Source organism: Trachypithecus francoisi, unplaced genomic scaffold (genome assembly GCF_009764315.1).
Source record: "Trachypithecus francoisi isolate TF-2019V2 unplaced genomic scaffold, Tfra_2.0 Contig00164, whole genome shotgun sequence".
Lineage (NCBI taxonomy): Eukaryota > Metazoa > Chordata > Mammalia > Primates > Cercopithecidae > Trachypithecus > Trachypithecus francoisi.
The window spans coordinates 192,755-208,766 of record NW_022680497.1 but is presented as its reverse complement, the minus strand read 5'-3'; the positions used below and the strand labels follow the sequence as shown (position 1 = coordinate 208,766).

General features: G+C 42.2%; 1 protein-coding gene across 4 annotated transcripts; it reads left to right on the top strand.

Moving 5' to 3' along the window:
- The first annotated feature begins 3,294 nt into the window (after positions 1-3,294).
- Positions 3,295-15,946, top strand: LOC117072555 (sperm-associated antigen 11-like). Of its 4 annotated transcripts, none has more exons than XM_033192965.1 (4): positions 3,295-3,516; positions 4,095-4,247; positions 5,417-5,499; positions 15,610-15,804. In XM_033192965.1, exons 1-4 carry the CDS (start codon positions 3,324-3,326, stop codon positions 15,802-15,804), a joined length of 624 nt encoding a protein of 207 aa, XP_033048856.1. In that variant the 5' UTR covers positions 3,295-3,323. The 4 variants fall into 4 exon arrangements, with proteins under 4 accessions (XP_033048856.1, XP_033049001.1, XP_033048929.1 ...); XM_033193110.1 differs by lacking the exon at positions 15,610-15,804 and adding an exon at positions 15,310-15,369; XM_033193038.1 differs by lacking the exon at positions 5,417-5,499 and having other exon boundaries at positions 15,610-15,797.
- The last annotated feature ends 66 nt before the right edge of the window (positions 15,947-16,012 follow it).

Below are 16,012 nucleotides of genomic sequence, written 5' to 3'. Positions count from 1 at the left end.
GAGAGTCCCATGCAGCAGAGGGCAGCAGAGAGCAGCCCTGCGCTGAGCTGTGGATTCTTGATCCTGAAAACTGGTAAAGAAACGGGACTGATGAACATTTGGCCTGCCTGCCTTTCCTGTCCAAACCAAATTTTAAGGTAGTCAAAAGCTTCTCTCCTCAAAAGTAGTCCAGCTAATAAATGAGGAGTGTCACCATTTTGCAAACACATAGGGAGACAGGGATCTAGCCAAGGAATGTCAACAGCAATTAAAATAAGCCAGAAAGACAACCTGCTACCCTGTGCTTCCTAATAGAAGGACATAATGCCATGTATGAGCTGCTAGTCATAGTAAGCGGCATCATCCTCACCTTTTCAGGGTGGAAACTGAGGCTGGATTGTGCCCTTTCTGTCAAAACCATGTAATGGTCCTTCGCATAGCCATCACTCGGCCTCAACATGTGGGTAGTCTTATTTCATCCCTTAATAAGACCCTCTCCTAGAGTATCTCAAATAAAAATAAATTATTTCAAAGATGCCCTTTTGAAAATACTTCAGAAGGTGCAACTCAGGGGGGAAACAACTCATTTTGTAAAATAGAACCCCAATACTATTATCATCCCTGGAAAAAAAATCAACACTTGTTCCTTAATACAATTTAATAGTCAATCTGTATTCAAATGACCCTGAGCATTTCAGAAGTGCCTTTTTAAGCATTGCTTTATTAGAATCTGGATCCGGGAAAGCCCACATACTGCCTCAGGTTGTTTACCTCCAAGGCCTCTTGCATAGATGGTGATGTGTGCTTCTATTCCATCTATAAAATATTGTGCTGAAAATTGAGTGTATATCTGGTCAAGCCCCTAGATCTCATCACTACAATTACAGGAAAAGAAGAAACTACTGAACCAACACCAAGGATGTCACATTCCAAATGCAACATACAGAACACGCTATAAGACAATGTGACATTTATTTTATTCTTATATTGTTTTAGACCCTTTTCATTATTCTCATATTTCATATTTTATAAAATACTTCTAACACATAATCTCCTTTGATCCTCACCATAAACTCTTGAATTAGGCATGGTAAGTGTCATCATCCTCCCCTTTTAGGCATTGTTGCTAAGGTTCAGAGGGACTAGTGTTTTCCCAACATTGGCCAGGATATTACGCAAGACCAGGCCTAGACACCACATCTCAAGTGCAATTCAGAGGCAGCACAGCATGGCATGTACAAATACACAAAGCCTGGAATCCCAGCTCTACTGCTCAGCAGGTGACCTTGGGAAGGTGACTTATCTGACTTGTACCTTGATTTCCCCTCCTGCCACATGGCCATTTTGCCCAACAACACTTACAAACACAGACCCAACTGCTGACCCTGTGCTAAAATTATTTTTTGCCTCCTTTTAAAGTTTAATTTGATGCCTTGCCAAGAGAGGCCATCTTGCACTTCCCAGTGTAAATATAGAGCAAAGAAAGGGACTTCTACAGACTTTAATTGGCGCCACCAGCCGTGGTGGCCAGAGAGACAATAACAAGCAGAAAGCAAAGCTATCTCATCGTCATTGATGACTTGCATCGTGGTCTTCTCTGAAGAGCCCTGGGTTTGGCTTGCCATCCTAGTGCTCTGTTGTTTTGCTTTCTAAAGGCTGGATTCTGAAACAGCGCCCGCTGAGTCATGATTTTGATTAATGATTCATTACTATTAATATCTGAATAGTGGAATTGGTTCCTTTTTTTTTGCTTTCCTTTTGTAGAGAAGATAAAAATATGTATAAATAAATTACCAATATATTCCAAAATTTCGATCACTTTTATAAAAGATCCACATTCCAAGTTTAAATAATTACAAATACAACTGTACGAAATTGCTATTGAACTAGAGTATAAAAAATACCCAGAATACATAGATAAGCGAATAAATCTTCATTTAGGGTTGAGGTAGCAGCAGCTGTCTACCTCGTTTCTTGACCATCTATGTTCTTCCAACATCCAATTGACAGAATTTGATGCAGTAAGTGATTAAAGAAACTTATCATGGGCCAGTTGTCCCCTGTCTCCGCAATGTCCCCTTGTGCTCCTGGAATTGGAGGACTTCCTAATTCCTTAAAGTGAAAGGATGTGAATGATGCTTCTGCTCTCCCTGACCAGCACCTCGTGCTTTGCAGTGGAGAATCTGTCCTGAGACCCAAAAGATAGTGGCCTCCGCATTGTGCTGCCAGGGCAGCCGCTGTGCGCACTTGTCTGCAGCTGCAAACCTTCTGTCCTTCGTTGGTGCTTCCCTGGGTGCCCAGGTGTCTACTGTCATTGCTTCCTCTTTCTCCATTTGCTTCCAGCTTTCTCCAGGTAGAGAATAAGTATTTTTATTTACACAAATGACCTGTTGTTTTCTGTCTGGATTAAAATGTACATGCAAATTGAGACATATGAGAAAAGTACTATCTTTTCCAGATATCGCTGATGTTATATTGGATATTAGGTGAATACAAAACTCTTCAACCAAAGCCTTCATCCCTTTAGTTAAGTCCAGAGCAGCCTGTCTGGGTTACATGTATGTCTGAGCTCATGCAGCCAAATAAGAAACACACACACTTGGTTAAAATGTTTAAAGAGATGAAGGAGAAGGGAAGACAAGCCCTCTGCTTGGATATTATGAGAGGAGAAAACCAAGGCTCAAACATAGATTTTTTTTTTTAAAGAATTGAATTGGACCCAGTAACATCAACAGGAGGTGTCTGGGGGTAAAGAGAATAGAAAGGGGAGAAAAAAATCAAGACAACTCAAATTTAAGTTAAAATAGAAAGGAAGGGGGTCCAAAGCGAGGAAGGAGAAGTGGAGGGGACCAAGAAACGGGAGAGAGAGACTCAGAGAGGAGAAGAACAAGAAAATAACATTTTGAGCAGCCTTGGAACTCTCTGTATAACTTCAGGAAGGGAGAGTTTGTAAAACCAGGTCCTACTGGTTTTGTTGTATGTCTTATGCATGATTTTTTAACACTAAAATAAAAACGTTTGGCAGACAGGATAGAATCAACATGGCAGTTTATTTATGTCCCTGTTCCCATGAATATCAGGGGGCTTTTGAGAAGCATTTGAGAACATTGGCAACTTTATGTTAATTCACGTTTGTTCTGCCCCTCCATGCCTTAATCTTTCTGTTACTCTCTCTCTGTTCTTCCTTACTCCCTCTCTGTTCTTCCTTACTGTCTCTCTGTTCTTCCTTATTCACCAAACCCATCCAAGGCATTCAGGCATATTAATTACTTCCTGAAATACGTGGCTCAAGTGTTTGTTCCGCCAGCAGTGGGATAGTAGCACGTCCACATTGTCCTTTGAGAATGAGAAGTCATTCTGGGGCGCCGCTCTTCCCACACTCCAGGCCCACACACACAGCCCCACTCCATCAAAGGAGACCTGCTGCCTGCCCACCCACCCGGGGTGCTTTCTGGCTTGCAGTCCTCTTGGCAGACATGAGGCAACGATTGCTCCCGTTCTTCACCAGCCTTCTCCTTGTGGCTGTGCTGTTTCCAGGTAAAATGGAAAAGTGACCCAGGCATGGGTGCTAGAATCTCTCTGCAATGGTCATCTGGGGTATGGGAGTTCAGGCTGGGCAGGGAGAGACAAAGTCCTGGGAGCACACATTCCTGGTGGAGCTTTGGGTCTCTGAACTGGGTTCATAAATGGCACTCTGAATTGGCTGATGGTACTTGCTTCCCAGGGGAGAGGGTCCCACCCCGACTCCATTTTCTTATCCTTTTAATATTCCCCTTTCCCTTACAGAGAAGAATATTACATTTTAGGGAATCTTAACAACTGCATTAGTGACACTTGAAATAAATTCTCTGGCTGCGCTGGCTTTGAGGAGGTGCTCGACTCACTGTTCAGGGCATACATTTCTTACACGTCATTCACCTTTTCCTCTCTCTACACACGGGTGCATACAACACATGTGCACAAATGTGCACACACATGGAACACTAGCATCCATCCCAACTCCCCCACCCAGTCACCCACACTCACTCACCTGGTAGGTGTAGGTACCTCATGCTGACAGGTCTTCCAGGCAGAGGCCTCAGAGCACCCTCAGCCGTGTGTTTCCACTTGCACAGGATTGTCCCAAGCCACACATATTAACCACTCAGCCACTGAGGCTCTCAGAGAACTCTGGGAAGGAGCCACTGGGCAAGGCACAAACGGGTCTCAGCTGCTACACCACCCAGTGAAACGGGACCTCATAATACGGCGCATCCCCCCTTACCAAGGTGAGTCGGGGACCAACATGGCAAACAAGTGCATCCACTGGAGAGATGTAAAGGGAACAAATAGATGGGAAGGTGTCTGTGCTGGTCGGGGTGGGTGAGCAGTCATTGTTTGAGGAAGACATGGTGTGGGTGTGTTGGGCTGCCCTGCCAGTCAGGGAGGCCATGGGGTCTCACAGCTTCCCCTGGGGCTGGATCACTGAGGGCCCCGTGGAACATAGAAGTTTTGAGGGGCCAAAAGGCAAATTATCTGAGGCCACGTCTAATTGCTGACTTCCTCCAAGAACAGGAGCCAGGGGAGACACTGGTGGAAACGTGGCTTCCTACTGGGTTGCAACCCCATGCCGTTAGCTTTGGAGGTCGTTCCACCCCACAGGAATTTACTGAATACCTGCTAAGTGCCAGGTGTCCATTGCAGTCTGGAAAATGCTTCCCGAGGATAGGGGCAGAGAATAGACTGTATTGTCAGTCTATTCAGACGAGGGGGTAGCAGGAAATTTCAAGGGACAATTGAGTCTCCAGCCACCCTTCTAGACTCTTCCAGAAGGGCCAGGCTTCTGGTCAGCCCCCAAACCCCCCGACAGGACCAGTTACAAATCCAGAAGCACCTGGAGGAGCCTGTAGTTTCCAAGATGCTTCTTTAACCCCAAGCTCATTGCTGATCGTAAGACAGGGAGAACTAAGTTAGCAGCTCAGTGAGCAAGAGTAAGAAAGACAGGAGGGTGCTGGCAAATTGCTGTGACGTCCAGCAAATAAAGTCCTGCCGAATTTGACACCTGCAGCATCCTACCCAACCTCCCATCCCTTTCTAATTGGCCCTCAGTTCCAAAGGACTCATTTATCTGGATCTCCTCCCAAGGGAAGGGAAAAAGAAAACTCGATTATTGCACAACAACTATAAACAGGTGCAATAGTAGGCAGGTGTTATTTAGTCTAACAGTATTCCTATGAGACAGGATTATTCCTTCCTTTGGTTAGAGGAGATTTAGCGGGGAAGAGCTATACATCTGGAGCTGATGTTTCAGTTTGGAACTTGAAGCTATTAACTATGGACAGCTGTTTCATATCCATGCCACCCCACCCTGTCCCTCAGGGCTGAAATGATCACAGTTTGATTCTGGAGATGGTCTTAAGAAGCTAATGTTGGATTTTTTTTTTTTTTTTTAATGCAGAAGTTGCATCAGATTTAAATATTGTCGACTGCAAGAGAAGTGAAGGCTTCTGTCAAGAATACTGTAATTATCTGGAAACGCAAGTAGGCTACTGCTCTAAAAAGAAAGACGCGTGCTGTTTACATTAAAACCGATGTCGCTGATATAGAAACAAAACGCTGCCACTTACCTGTTCTCCTGAGCCACGTTGTCCATTCAGGTGCAGGTTTTTTGCGGAAGTGTCTGAGCAGCGGGGAGCGGAGGTATTGCCACTTGTGCCAGACAGTTCAAATATTTTCTTGTGGCAAAATAAATGACAAAAATGCTACCCGTGATCTTAAAGAAGATGACATAGCTTGACACGAACAGAATTTTCAGACTCACACAATTTGTGCTAGTAAATGTGGATATAATAAACTTTCATTGGAAAGAATTCAAATAATTTGTTCTTTTATTTAAAAACTATTTTTTGAACACCTACTTCTATTCTAGGTTCTGTGCAATGGAGTCCATTCTGTTCTCAGTACTGTGGAATGTAGTCAGGCTGTTAGGTGTGTGGTCAAACCCATTCTCCCTCAGCCCCATCAGCAACTATGCGCAGGCCCGTTCCAAGCCCTGTTCTCTAGCAGCGGCTGAGAGTGTGACGGCAAATGCCTTCCGGGGAGAAACTGGGAGCTGGGACTTACGGTCTGTTCTCTTTGTGCTAAACCTGGAAGAATACCCACTGGAAGTCCTCTTGTGTCCCTTTAAAACTACCCGTTTGTTTTTCGTGGCCTTAGAAGACACAAAACGCAGAGCCCCATCTATGACCCGATGGTGCTGTGCATTTCCAGGCTTTTGGTGTCCTGAACAAAGAACTGGATGTGATACTCAAAGAGCAAAGCAAGCAGCAAAAGTGTGTGAAGCACAGTATTACACTGCCGGAGAGGGGAGAGTGGGCTGACTTCTGCCAAGTGGGATCAGCATGACTTCGGTGTACTTGGGTCTTTTTTTGTGTTTTTTTTCCTTCTGTTCGCAAGGCTGCCTTGTCTTTAGGCGGTGCTTGCCTTTTGATTGATAGGTGTGTTGCTTAGTTACTTTAGCCTCTGCGGGCTTGTGTGTTGTCTCCAGCCTATAATTTTAAGTACATGCATGATATGCAATCCATATGCATGCACTTTAATGAGCTGATTATCATACGGGGTCCTGTTAAGGATACTTTTTCTCTTTAAGGCGCATGCCTATCTCTGAAGAGCTGCCCCTTGCTGGTTTGGTCTGGATCTTGCTGGCCATGGGGTCCTTGCTCTCTTCTTTATCTTACTTTGTTTTGGCTGCTTCACTTCTGCCTCTTATATTGCTTCTTGCTCACCCACCCCTTCACCTTGCTTCTGTTTCTGCTTTTATTCATTCTGCCCTTTATCCAACTTCCAGTTTCCTCTGCAATTCTCCTGCCTCACATTCACTTCCAGAGATAAGTGATTTAGGAGCCAGTCCCCCAGGTGGCAGCTATAAAACTATGCTTGATGTATTCTCCTTCTAGGGAGAAGTTGGAGACCTGGATGTTTTGCTGGAGCTAGTGGGGAGGAGCAGGCACAGTGCCTATCTATACCTCTGTTTAGGCTCCCACAGGTCTACTGTTTACCCTGCCCCTTTGGCTCCCAGATGCAGACCCAGAAGTCAACCCTCAGGCAGCAGATGGGAAAATGGGTAGATAAAGCCCTTGCAGGTAGAAACCGGGAGGTGGGCATTTGCCTGTCTGCTCTGGCCCGAGCCCAGGGAGACAGCTGCCAAAAGTGCTTGCAAATCTGTGTCCAACCATCTCTTTGGCATCTGTGGTTTAGGGAGACCTGCAGATGCCAGATCTATCAACCCCAAGCTGGGCGATTTAGGAGCCAAATCCCTGGGTGGGAAGCATAAAGGTCAGGGTACTATATGTGTGGTCCAAAGCCTTCAGTCTTCAGGGAGAAGCTAGGAGTTGGGACTTCCTTACCGATTAATTGTAAGGTGCTATGCCTGGGATAGGGATTATGCTGGGAGTGTGTCTCAGCTCTTCCCACCTCTTTTCACATGAATATTTTCTCAGTGGCTTGATGTGTAGTAGTCTTTTAACTAGTCTTTGGCTTTCTCTCAGCAAGAACCAATCTGTGTGTTGCTATTTCTTTGGTGTATCTGCGGAAGGAAGGAAAGGCTGGAGCCTCTGATTCCACCATCTTGCAGACGTCAGTCTGGCACATCCTTGATTACTGTGTAGTTGAGCATTTTTTCATTTGTTTATTGATCATTTTCTCTTCTGTAAAATTTAATAATTTATTGGGTTACACTTTATTTATTTATTTATTTATTTTATTTTTGGATGGAGTTTCACTCTTATTGCCCAGGCTGGAGTGCAATGGCACTATTTCAGCTCACCGCAACCTCTGCCTCCTGGGTTCAAGCGATTCTCCTGCCTCAGCCTACCTAAGTAGCTGGGATTACAGGTGTGCACCACCACACCCAGCTAATTTTGTATTTCTAGTAGAGATGGGGTTTCTCCATGTTGCCGGCTGGTCTTGAACTCCTGACCTCAGGTGATCCGCCCACCTCAGCCTCCCAAAGTGCTGGGATTACAGGCGTGAACCACTGTGCCTGGCCCGGTTACTACTTTATTCTTATCCATGTATATGTGCTCCTTTTATATCTAACCTTACATATTATTTCCTCCATCAATTCTCTTCCTTTTCTCTGGAATGCCTCCTGCTTAAACCCCAGTTATCCTTGAAATATCCTCTCATTATCTTTCAACCATAATTTTCATGCTTTTCCCTTTTGTTCTCTACTTTGCAGATATTTATTTTTATATCAGTTTCTCTTTCTGTAGAGCCCTTCTATTTTTTTTTTTTTTTTTTTTTTTTACTATTTTTGGATTTTGAGGTTCAGTCATTAGATTTTTATTTATTTTTAAAGAGTCTTACATTTGCAAATAGTCTTTCTTTCTCAACGTGTGACTTTCTCATGGGACCTAATTCTCATCTTGCTGACCATAGTTTCTCAAATCTCATTAGGAATACACATTGATTTTTTAAAAACTGCATTTTTCCATTGACATAGCACATATTCCAGTTCAGTTAAGTCTCTTCCAGTTTTTAAAAGTGCTGATTTCACTTCTACTAGTTTTACACTGACTGCTAACATCTACTTGCTCACTCAGACCAGCTGTGGAGGATTGCTTTGGTAGGGTAGGCTTGAGAGGTGGCAAAGAATCAATGTGGGTAGAATCTGCTGTTTGTCTTAAAATTTTCTGTAGAGTATCTCTACTTAAAAGAAGTTTCATGGATATCTTTAATAAATACATAGGGAAGAAATAATGATATTTGCCTAACCTGTCCGTAAAATCTTCATCAGTGGTAATTACTTTAAACTCAAGTTAATTAATAATGAACTGCACAGCACAACACTTTGAGCTCATTATTCTCTTTGCAGCTTTCTTTAATTCCCATAAATTAAAAATTCCTGCAAATATTGTTATTTATGAAGTTGCTACAAAACTAATTGCAGTTTTTGCCATTGAAAATAATGGTCAAAACCACGATTAGTTTTGCACCAACCTAAATACAAGTATCTGGGTAACAATCAGGATCCCAGGGCTCAGCATAGGAAAAAGCTAGGTACACAGAGCCCTTTATATGACACCTTTCCAGGCTTTTTTTCTGAACAAAGATGTTCCTTAATCAACTTACATACGGGCACACTCACATGGGGCTGACACCCAGCGATAATGAAAGTATGTGAAACTAGTACTTACATACAAAATCAGAAGCAGTGGTAATTTAAATAACCTCTTCGTAAAGAAATCTTAATATGTATGTAAGACATAAAATACTTATTCCCATTGTTTCAGTTATTCTGCTCAGAAATTATCCTAGGAAATAAAAAAAAAATTGAGAAACCTAAAAAACTCTAAAATATTCAAAATAGAGCACTGTATCAGCAAAGTATAATACATCTACTCAGAGATATTACATATTCCTTAGGTATCATGAATATAACACAGTGAAAAACCATTAAAATGCATAACATTTTCAAAATACGTATTTTTAAAAAGATGATATGACATTAAAGCATGTTACCCAGAGAGATTTTGGAGCCTATCTGGGATTCATAAAAAAGAGGTAGAAACTGATTTTATTTTCCTCTCATTCTTTGGTATTATAATATTTGCGGTGCTGGGTTGGGAACAAGGGGAGGGAGAGCATTAGGATAAATACCTAATGCATGCGGGGTTAGAACATAGATGACAGGTTGATAGGTGCAGCAAACCACCATGGCACGTGCATATCTATGTAACAAACTTGCACGTTCTGCACATGTATCCCAGATTTTAAAGTAAAATAAAATAAAAATAAATAAAAATTACAGTCATTAAAAAAATAATTTGCCATCCTGCTTGGAGACAACTGAATAAATATAACGGGTTCTCAAGGTCAGTCCTGAGTCATCAATTCCATTAGTTATGCATTCTTTGTTCTTCTCACGGCAGCTTTTTAGTACAGGCCCCAGAGCCCTGCTGACGTTTTATGGCCACCAGCTGTACCGCAGTGGGAAGAGGTCCTTAGACAGGTGCTTGCTGGAGGCTGTCTCAGAACCCACTGCAGCACACCTGACTGCCTTGTATTCCGCTCTGCACGCCCACCTTCCGCCCAGTGTCTTTCCCTCCCCTGCACCCCAGTAGCCTTCCCTGGGATTTGATTCTTCTGACTCATCCATTGCCCAGAGCGTCTCTGTCATCAGGAAACCTGTCTTCTCCTCAATGCCTGCGGTCTGCGGGGCAAGGGACCGGTGGGCACGCTCAGTCAATTCTACCCCATTGCACCTCGCATGACATAAATAATGGTCACGTCTAATCTTTGCTTCCTGTCCCTACATGTGGTGGTCACTGCAACCCTGCAGGGTTGACCTGCTCTCACCTGGCTTATTCTTACCTCTTTGGGTCATGGAAAATGACCTTCTGCACCCAGGGAATCTCCCTTAGTTGATAAGACCAAAATGGAAACAAATAATAAGACCAAAATGGAAAGTTAGTCTGCCTTCATAAAGAGAGATTAAATTCATTAACACAAACCCTGCCTCTTTCTTGAAAGACAAAAAAAAAAAAAAAAAAAAAAAATCTCTGGAGCAAGAGGAGTAACATTAGCATTGTCCATGAGGATAAACAAGTGGGGAGAATCCCCAGCTAGCTTTTTCATCATCCCGAAAGGAGACACCAGTAAGCAGCCACTGGATTTGCCAGCTGTACACATTTCATATATATGAAATTATACAATATGTGGTATTTTGTGCCTAGCTTATTTTACTTAATCTGAGATTTTCAGGGTTCCTCCATATTGGAGAATGTGGCAGTACTTCTTTTCCTTTTGTGACCGAATAATATTGCATTGTATGGACGTGCCACACTTTGCTTATGCATTCATCAACTGATGCACATTTGCATTGCTTCCACCATTGACAGTTGTGACTAATTCTACTATGAACACTACACTCATGTACAAGCTGTTGTTTGAACACCTGTTTTCACTGCTTGTATGTATACACCTAGGAGTCGAATTGCTACGCCATATTGGGAACTCATATTGTTTAACTTCCTGAGGGAATGCCAGACTTTTCCACAGCAGCTGCACCACTGTACATTCCCACCAGCAACATATGAAGGTTACAATTGCTCCACATCCTCACCAACACTTGCTGCTTTCGGAAATTTTGTTTTGTTTTGTTTCGTTTTGAGACGGAGTCTCGCTCTGTCGCCCAGGCTAGAGTGCAGTGGCGCCATCTCGGCTCACTGCAACTTCCGCCTCCGGGGTTCAAGCGATTCTCCTGCCTCAGTCTCCTGAGTATCTGGGACTACAGGTGCCCACCACCACGCCCGGCTAATTGCCTCGCTAAGTTTTGTATTTTTAGTAGAGACAGGGTTTCACCATATTGGATATGCTGGTCTGGAACTCCTGACCTTGTGATCCGCCCACCTTGGCCTCTCAAAGTGCTGGGATTATAGGTGTGAGCCACTGCTTCTGAAGTTTTATTTTTTTTTTATGACCATCCTAGTAGATGTGAAGTGATATCTCATTGTGGTTTTGATTTGCATTTTTCTAATGACTAATGACATTGAGCATCTTTCGTGTGCTTGCTGGCCATTTGAATTTCTTCTTTGGAAAAATCTATTTAAGTCCTTTGTCCATTTTTAAATGTGTTGTTTGCCTTTTTGTTGTTGAATTGTATCAAGATTTTTTAAAATATAAAAACATTTTTTCTACTTTCAAATGTTTGCAAACCCAAATGTATTTTTCCTCTCTTCTCCTTACACTCTTCTTTTCCATTCCTGAGTATGATGCACATCAGAATAATTATCTTGTATGTAGAGACAAATTGAACTCTATTTCCTTTCAACTCTGCAATTAGATGAACCTATGAGCCTATGACCAGATATTAAGAAAATTAGCCAATAAGGTTGATTTTCTATTTTGATTCATTTGAAATGATATGCCTTATTCTTCAGAATTATCCACGAAATAGTTCCTTGGGGATTTGCTTTCTGGATCTGTGATTTGGAAATTGATTCAAGTCTGGAGGAGAAGGTATGTGATAAAATTTGATATTATTAATTTGTTTCTCCCCCAAATGAGTTTATTTTCCAACATAGTCTATTGTTTCCAAACTATACAGAAATTTTCTAAACTATAATTTCACAATGATTTGATTAGTGACTGTACGGCTAGAAAAAATATGCCATCCAGCTTTACCTTGGATCCTTTCCAAATAAGGTGTAGTATAAAGAGAAAGAATGAATATAAAGTATAAAATATGCATTTTATTGTTTTATCTATAAGTCATCTTAGTGACTTTTAAAAAATGACTCAAATTTTTGAATATACACACTCAGTGTTTTTATCAAACAATTATTCATGTATCGTACAGCCACTTTGTCCATGCACAGGATACATTCAGAATTATCATTATTCCTTGGGATCCTTGAAGTTAGGGTATCATTTTGGTGTGGAAGCCAATTTCCCTAAGGGGCAAATGAAACTGCTTTTCTTTTCTTTTTTTTTTTAAATGAGTGATTTCAGAGATATCTTCAGAACAAATGCTCCACAGAGAAAGAATTTCACGTTTTAATCAATTTTTTAATGTACTGAGCTGGACCCTTACAAATATTCATAACTATTTTACAATTACTTAGTACATGGCTAACATTTAAGGTAACCTTTTTTTTTTTTTTTTGGCAGAGGGTCAAAAGCAGCTTGGAGTGCCCAATTTCCCCTAAAGTCCTAACTTCAAAGGTGCTTTTGCAAGGTACAGAAAGGTCTGTGAATCACAGAATCCCTGCCAGGGCACGTTGTCCTGCTTAATCTCTCCAGAGATGGAAAGTTCAAAATGAACACCTAGCCTCTGCCTCTTTGGCATGCTCGCACTGTTCACCCATGCAGAAAGTCCAAGGCCACTGCTTGATGTCTCTTTTTCGAAATCCATGTTTAGGTAAGACTCATGGTGAGATATGGTTGTTGTAGACAGGTTAAAGAAGGCAGAAGACAGCTTGCAGAAATATGATGAAGATGCTCTGAAGAATAACAAAGCTCTGCAAGATATTAATATAGGCAAGGCCAGAATAATATCTAGAGTCTGTTATTGCCTACATAAAAATGGGGTGTGGATTCATCTCTGCTTCTGTATATGTGGGACACCTCTGGAAGGATTAGTAAGAAGCTAATAGCAATTGTTATGAAGCCCAGGGGGATAGAAGACATCCTTTTCACTTTCCCCTTATGCTTAAGAGAATTTTAAGGAAAATAAATCTAAGTGACCCTGGGACTAAAATCAAATAGGGGCAAAATACGCAGCTTCATCAACTGTGTGTTTTAATACCACACGTTATATAAACCCACACAAAAAATCATGTCCTTGCAGACTCTGTTTTCACAACCCCGGGCATCCAGCCCAGGATGACACAGCCCTGCAGTCCCCAGGGACTCTCTGCATTCCTCACTAGACTGTCACCTCCAACAGGGGATAACTTCATTAAAGAGAGAAGACCCTGTCCTCTTCCCCCAGAGTAGACAACATCCTGGCTTTTCACAAATAGATGAATTTTGCCAAATTTGTGGAATAATGTGGTACATTGTCTCTGTTTTTTTTTTTTCTTTCAGCATAGCGTTTGTGAGGTTCATTCACGTTGTTGTACGCATCTTCTTGTTTTTCTATTCTTGTTGTGGTGTGGAAATACATTATGTGTTTTATTGTTGTCATAATACACTCTTTGGTTGCATTCTCTTGGCTGCAAGGAACTGTGCTACAGTGAACGTTCATGCACATGTCTCCTGATGCACATGGGCCTATGTTTCTGTTGGTAGGTGGGAGTCATGTTGCTGGGAAATAAGCTATTTATCGGCTCAACTGTGGTGGACACCGCAGCTTTCTGAAGGCAGAAAATACATCTTTACACAACCATGTCTCTAGCACCTAGCACAGCGCTTGGCACTCAGTAGCCACACCTCAATGTTGGTTCACTTTCCTCTTCAACATCCGTATATGGAATTCTTGGTAGATCCCTGCTTCTCTGAATATCAGGAAGCCAGTCTATTTTTAGGCAGAAAGGGAAGAGTAGTCAGTAACCTTCTGCCCACAGCCTTACTCAGTAGAGCAGATAAATACACTCATTCTGATCAGTATTCCCCAAAACCTATAAATGTCCCAATTTGTGTCTTCTCCACTCCATTTCATTCTGTCATTCATCATATTTGCTCTCCTTCACGAGAGGGCAGGGAGGTTCAACGACCTTAAAACATGAAGGTCTTTTTTCTATTTGCTGTTCTCTTCTGTTTGGTCCAAACAAACTCAGGTAAATGTCTCCTGGTTAGTCCTGGGGAAGGTCGTGCAGGAATTCCATTTATGTGTGTGTCTGTGTGGACAGCGTGGAGGTGTGTCTGTATGTGGTTAGTGGGTGCAGGTGGGCCACAGAGGGGCTCAGCCTTGGACAATTTTGATCTCCCCTGTGAAGTTATTTTTAAAAGCTAAATAAGTGTTACAAGGATCTTGACACAAGACAAATGGGTATGTTTGCTGTGATACAAGTGAGAAGCACTCACTGCAGTCTGAGAAAAGTTTTCAGAAGGAAGTTACAGTCATACAAATGTCAGAGCTGGAAGGGAATCAGAGATCATCTATAGCAGCCCCATATTCTACAAAAAGAAAACCAAAGTCCAGAGAAAGTGTTAATTTACCACTGTGCAATGAATAATTATGGGCATAGTAGGTCTTCAGACTTATAATAGTCCCCCTGCTTGCTCATATACCTCATTTTACAGATGGGCAAGCTGAAGTGTAACCAGTTAAATGAGTTGTCTAGGGAGACATAATGAGATATTGGAAGACGTAAGACCAGAATCCAGGTCTCCACGCTTCCAGGCTGGGGGCTCTTCTGTCTTGACTAAAGATGGACCCCCCACCTTCTTCACTTTGCTCTCTGCTCCAGGCTGTGACAGGGCTGCAATGATACAGACTCAGAGATTAGACCCCGTTTGGAGGTTGGATGTTGTGCAAGAGTGTTTTCATAATCACGCAAGACCAACACTGTGTTGTTGTTGTTGTTGTTGTTGCTGCTGCTGCTGCTGTTTAAAGTCATTGCACGTGGCACTTGCAGATCTGACATAAGTAAGATCTTTCTTTCAACCATCTCTTGCACAATGTCCTGTTGTTATAAAAAAATTCAGGTAGTCATTCGTGACTTACAAGCCCACAGGTCCTGGTGAGGAGAGAGGTTTTATTTCCTCCTTTTCATTATAGGACATAAAACTAAACATTGGGCCATAAGCTGAGAATGGGTTAATACTTCTAATTTCCTTAGAGACCAAGACCTGTCCCATTCTGCACCACTTCTGTTTTCCAAAACTCCCTTTGCTTCCTTCTAGTGCACATCTCTCACCAGGAGGCTTGAGGACCCTGATTTAAGAGCTTCTTGGGCTTTTTAGGGCCTAGATGGGCCAGGTGAGCATGCATACAACACACCCTATCATCCTCCTGGCAACATATCAGATATAAATTATCGTTCGTGTTTTAAAGCTAAGAAGCCAAAGTTCGGTTACATTGGGACTTGTCCAAAAGTACTTAGCATTGTCAGAATACAGTAATCCTTGGCTGTGGGCTGGGGTCAGCTCCTATTCTCTGCACTATATGAGTTAAATGTCAACTCTCTTCTGTTGTATCCATAGGGGATGTTCCACCGGGAATTAGAAATACCATCTGCCTTATGCAGCAAGGGACCTGCAGACTTTTTTTCTGCCATTCTGGTGAGAAAAAGCGTGACATTTGCTCTGATCCCTGGAATAGGTGTTGCGTATCAAATACAGATGAAGAAGGAAAAGAGAAGCCAAAGACGGATGGCAGATCTGGAATCTAAAATATAAGCTCCTGGAAGGCAGGGATCTTGAAGTATCCCAAGGGCTTAAAGGAATGTGTGGCTTGTAGTAGGTGTTCAATAAATATTTGTTGAATGAATTTAGTACCAAAGGTGAAGAGCTGATAAAATAATTTTTTTAACTTCCTTACTTCTCCATGTACTGCCTTTTCAAAGGGGTCTCAGAATTTCGTGATATTCCACTTTCCTTTCCCAGT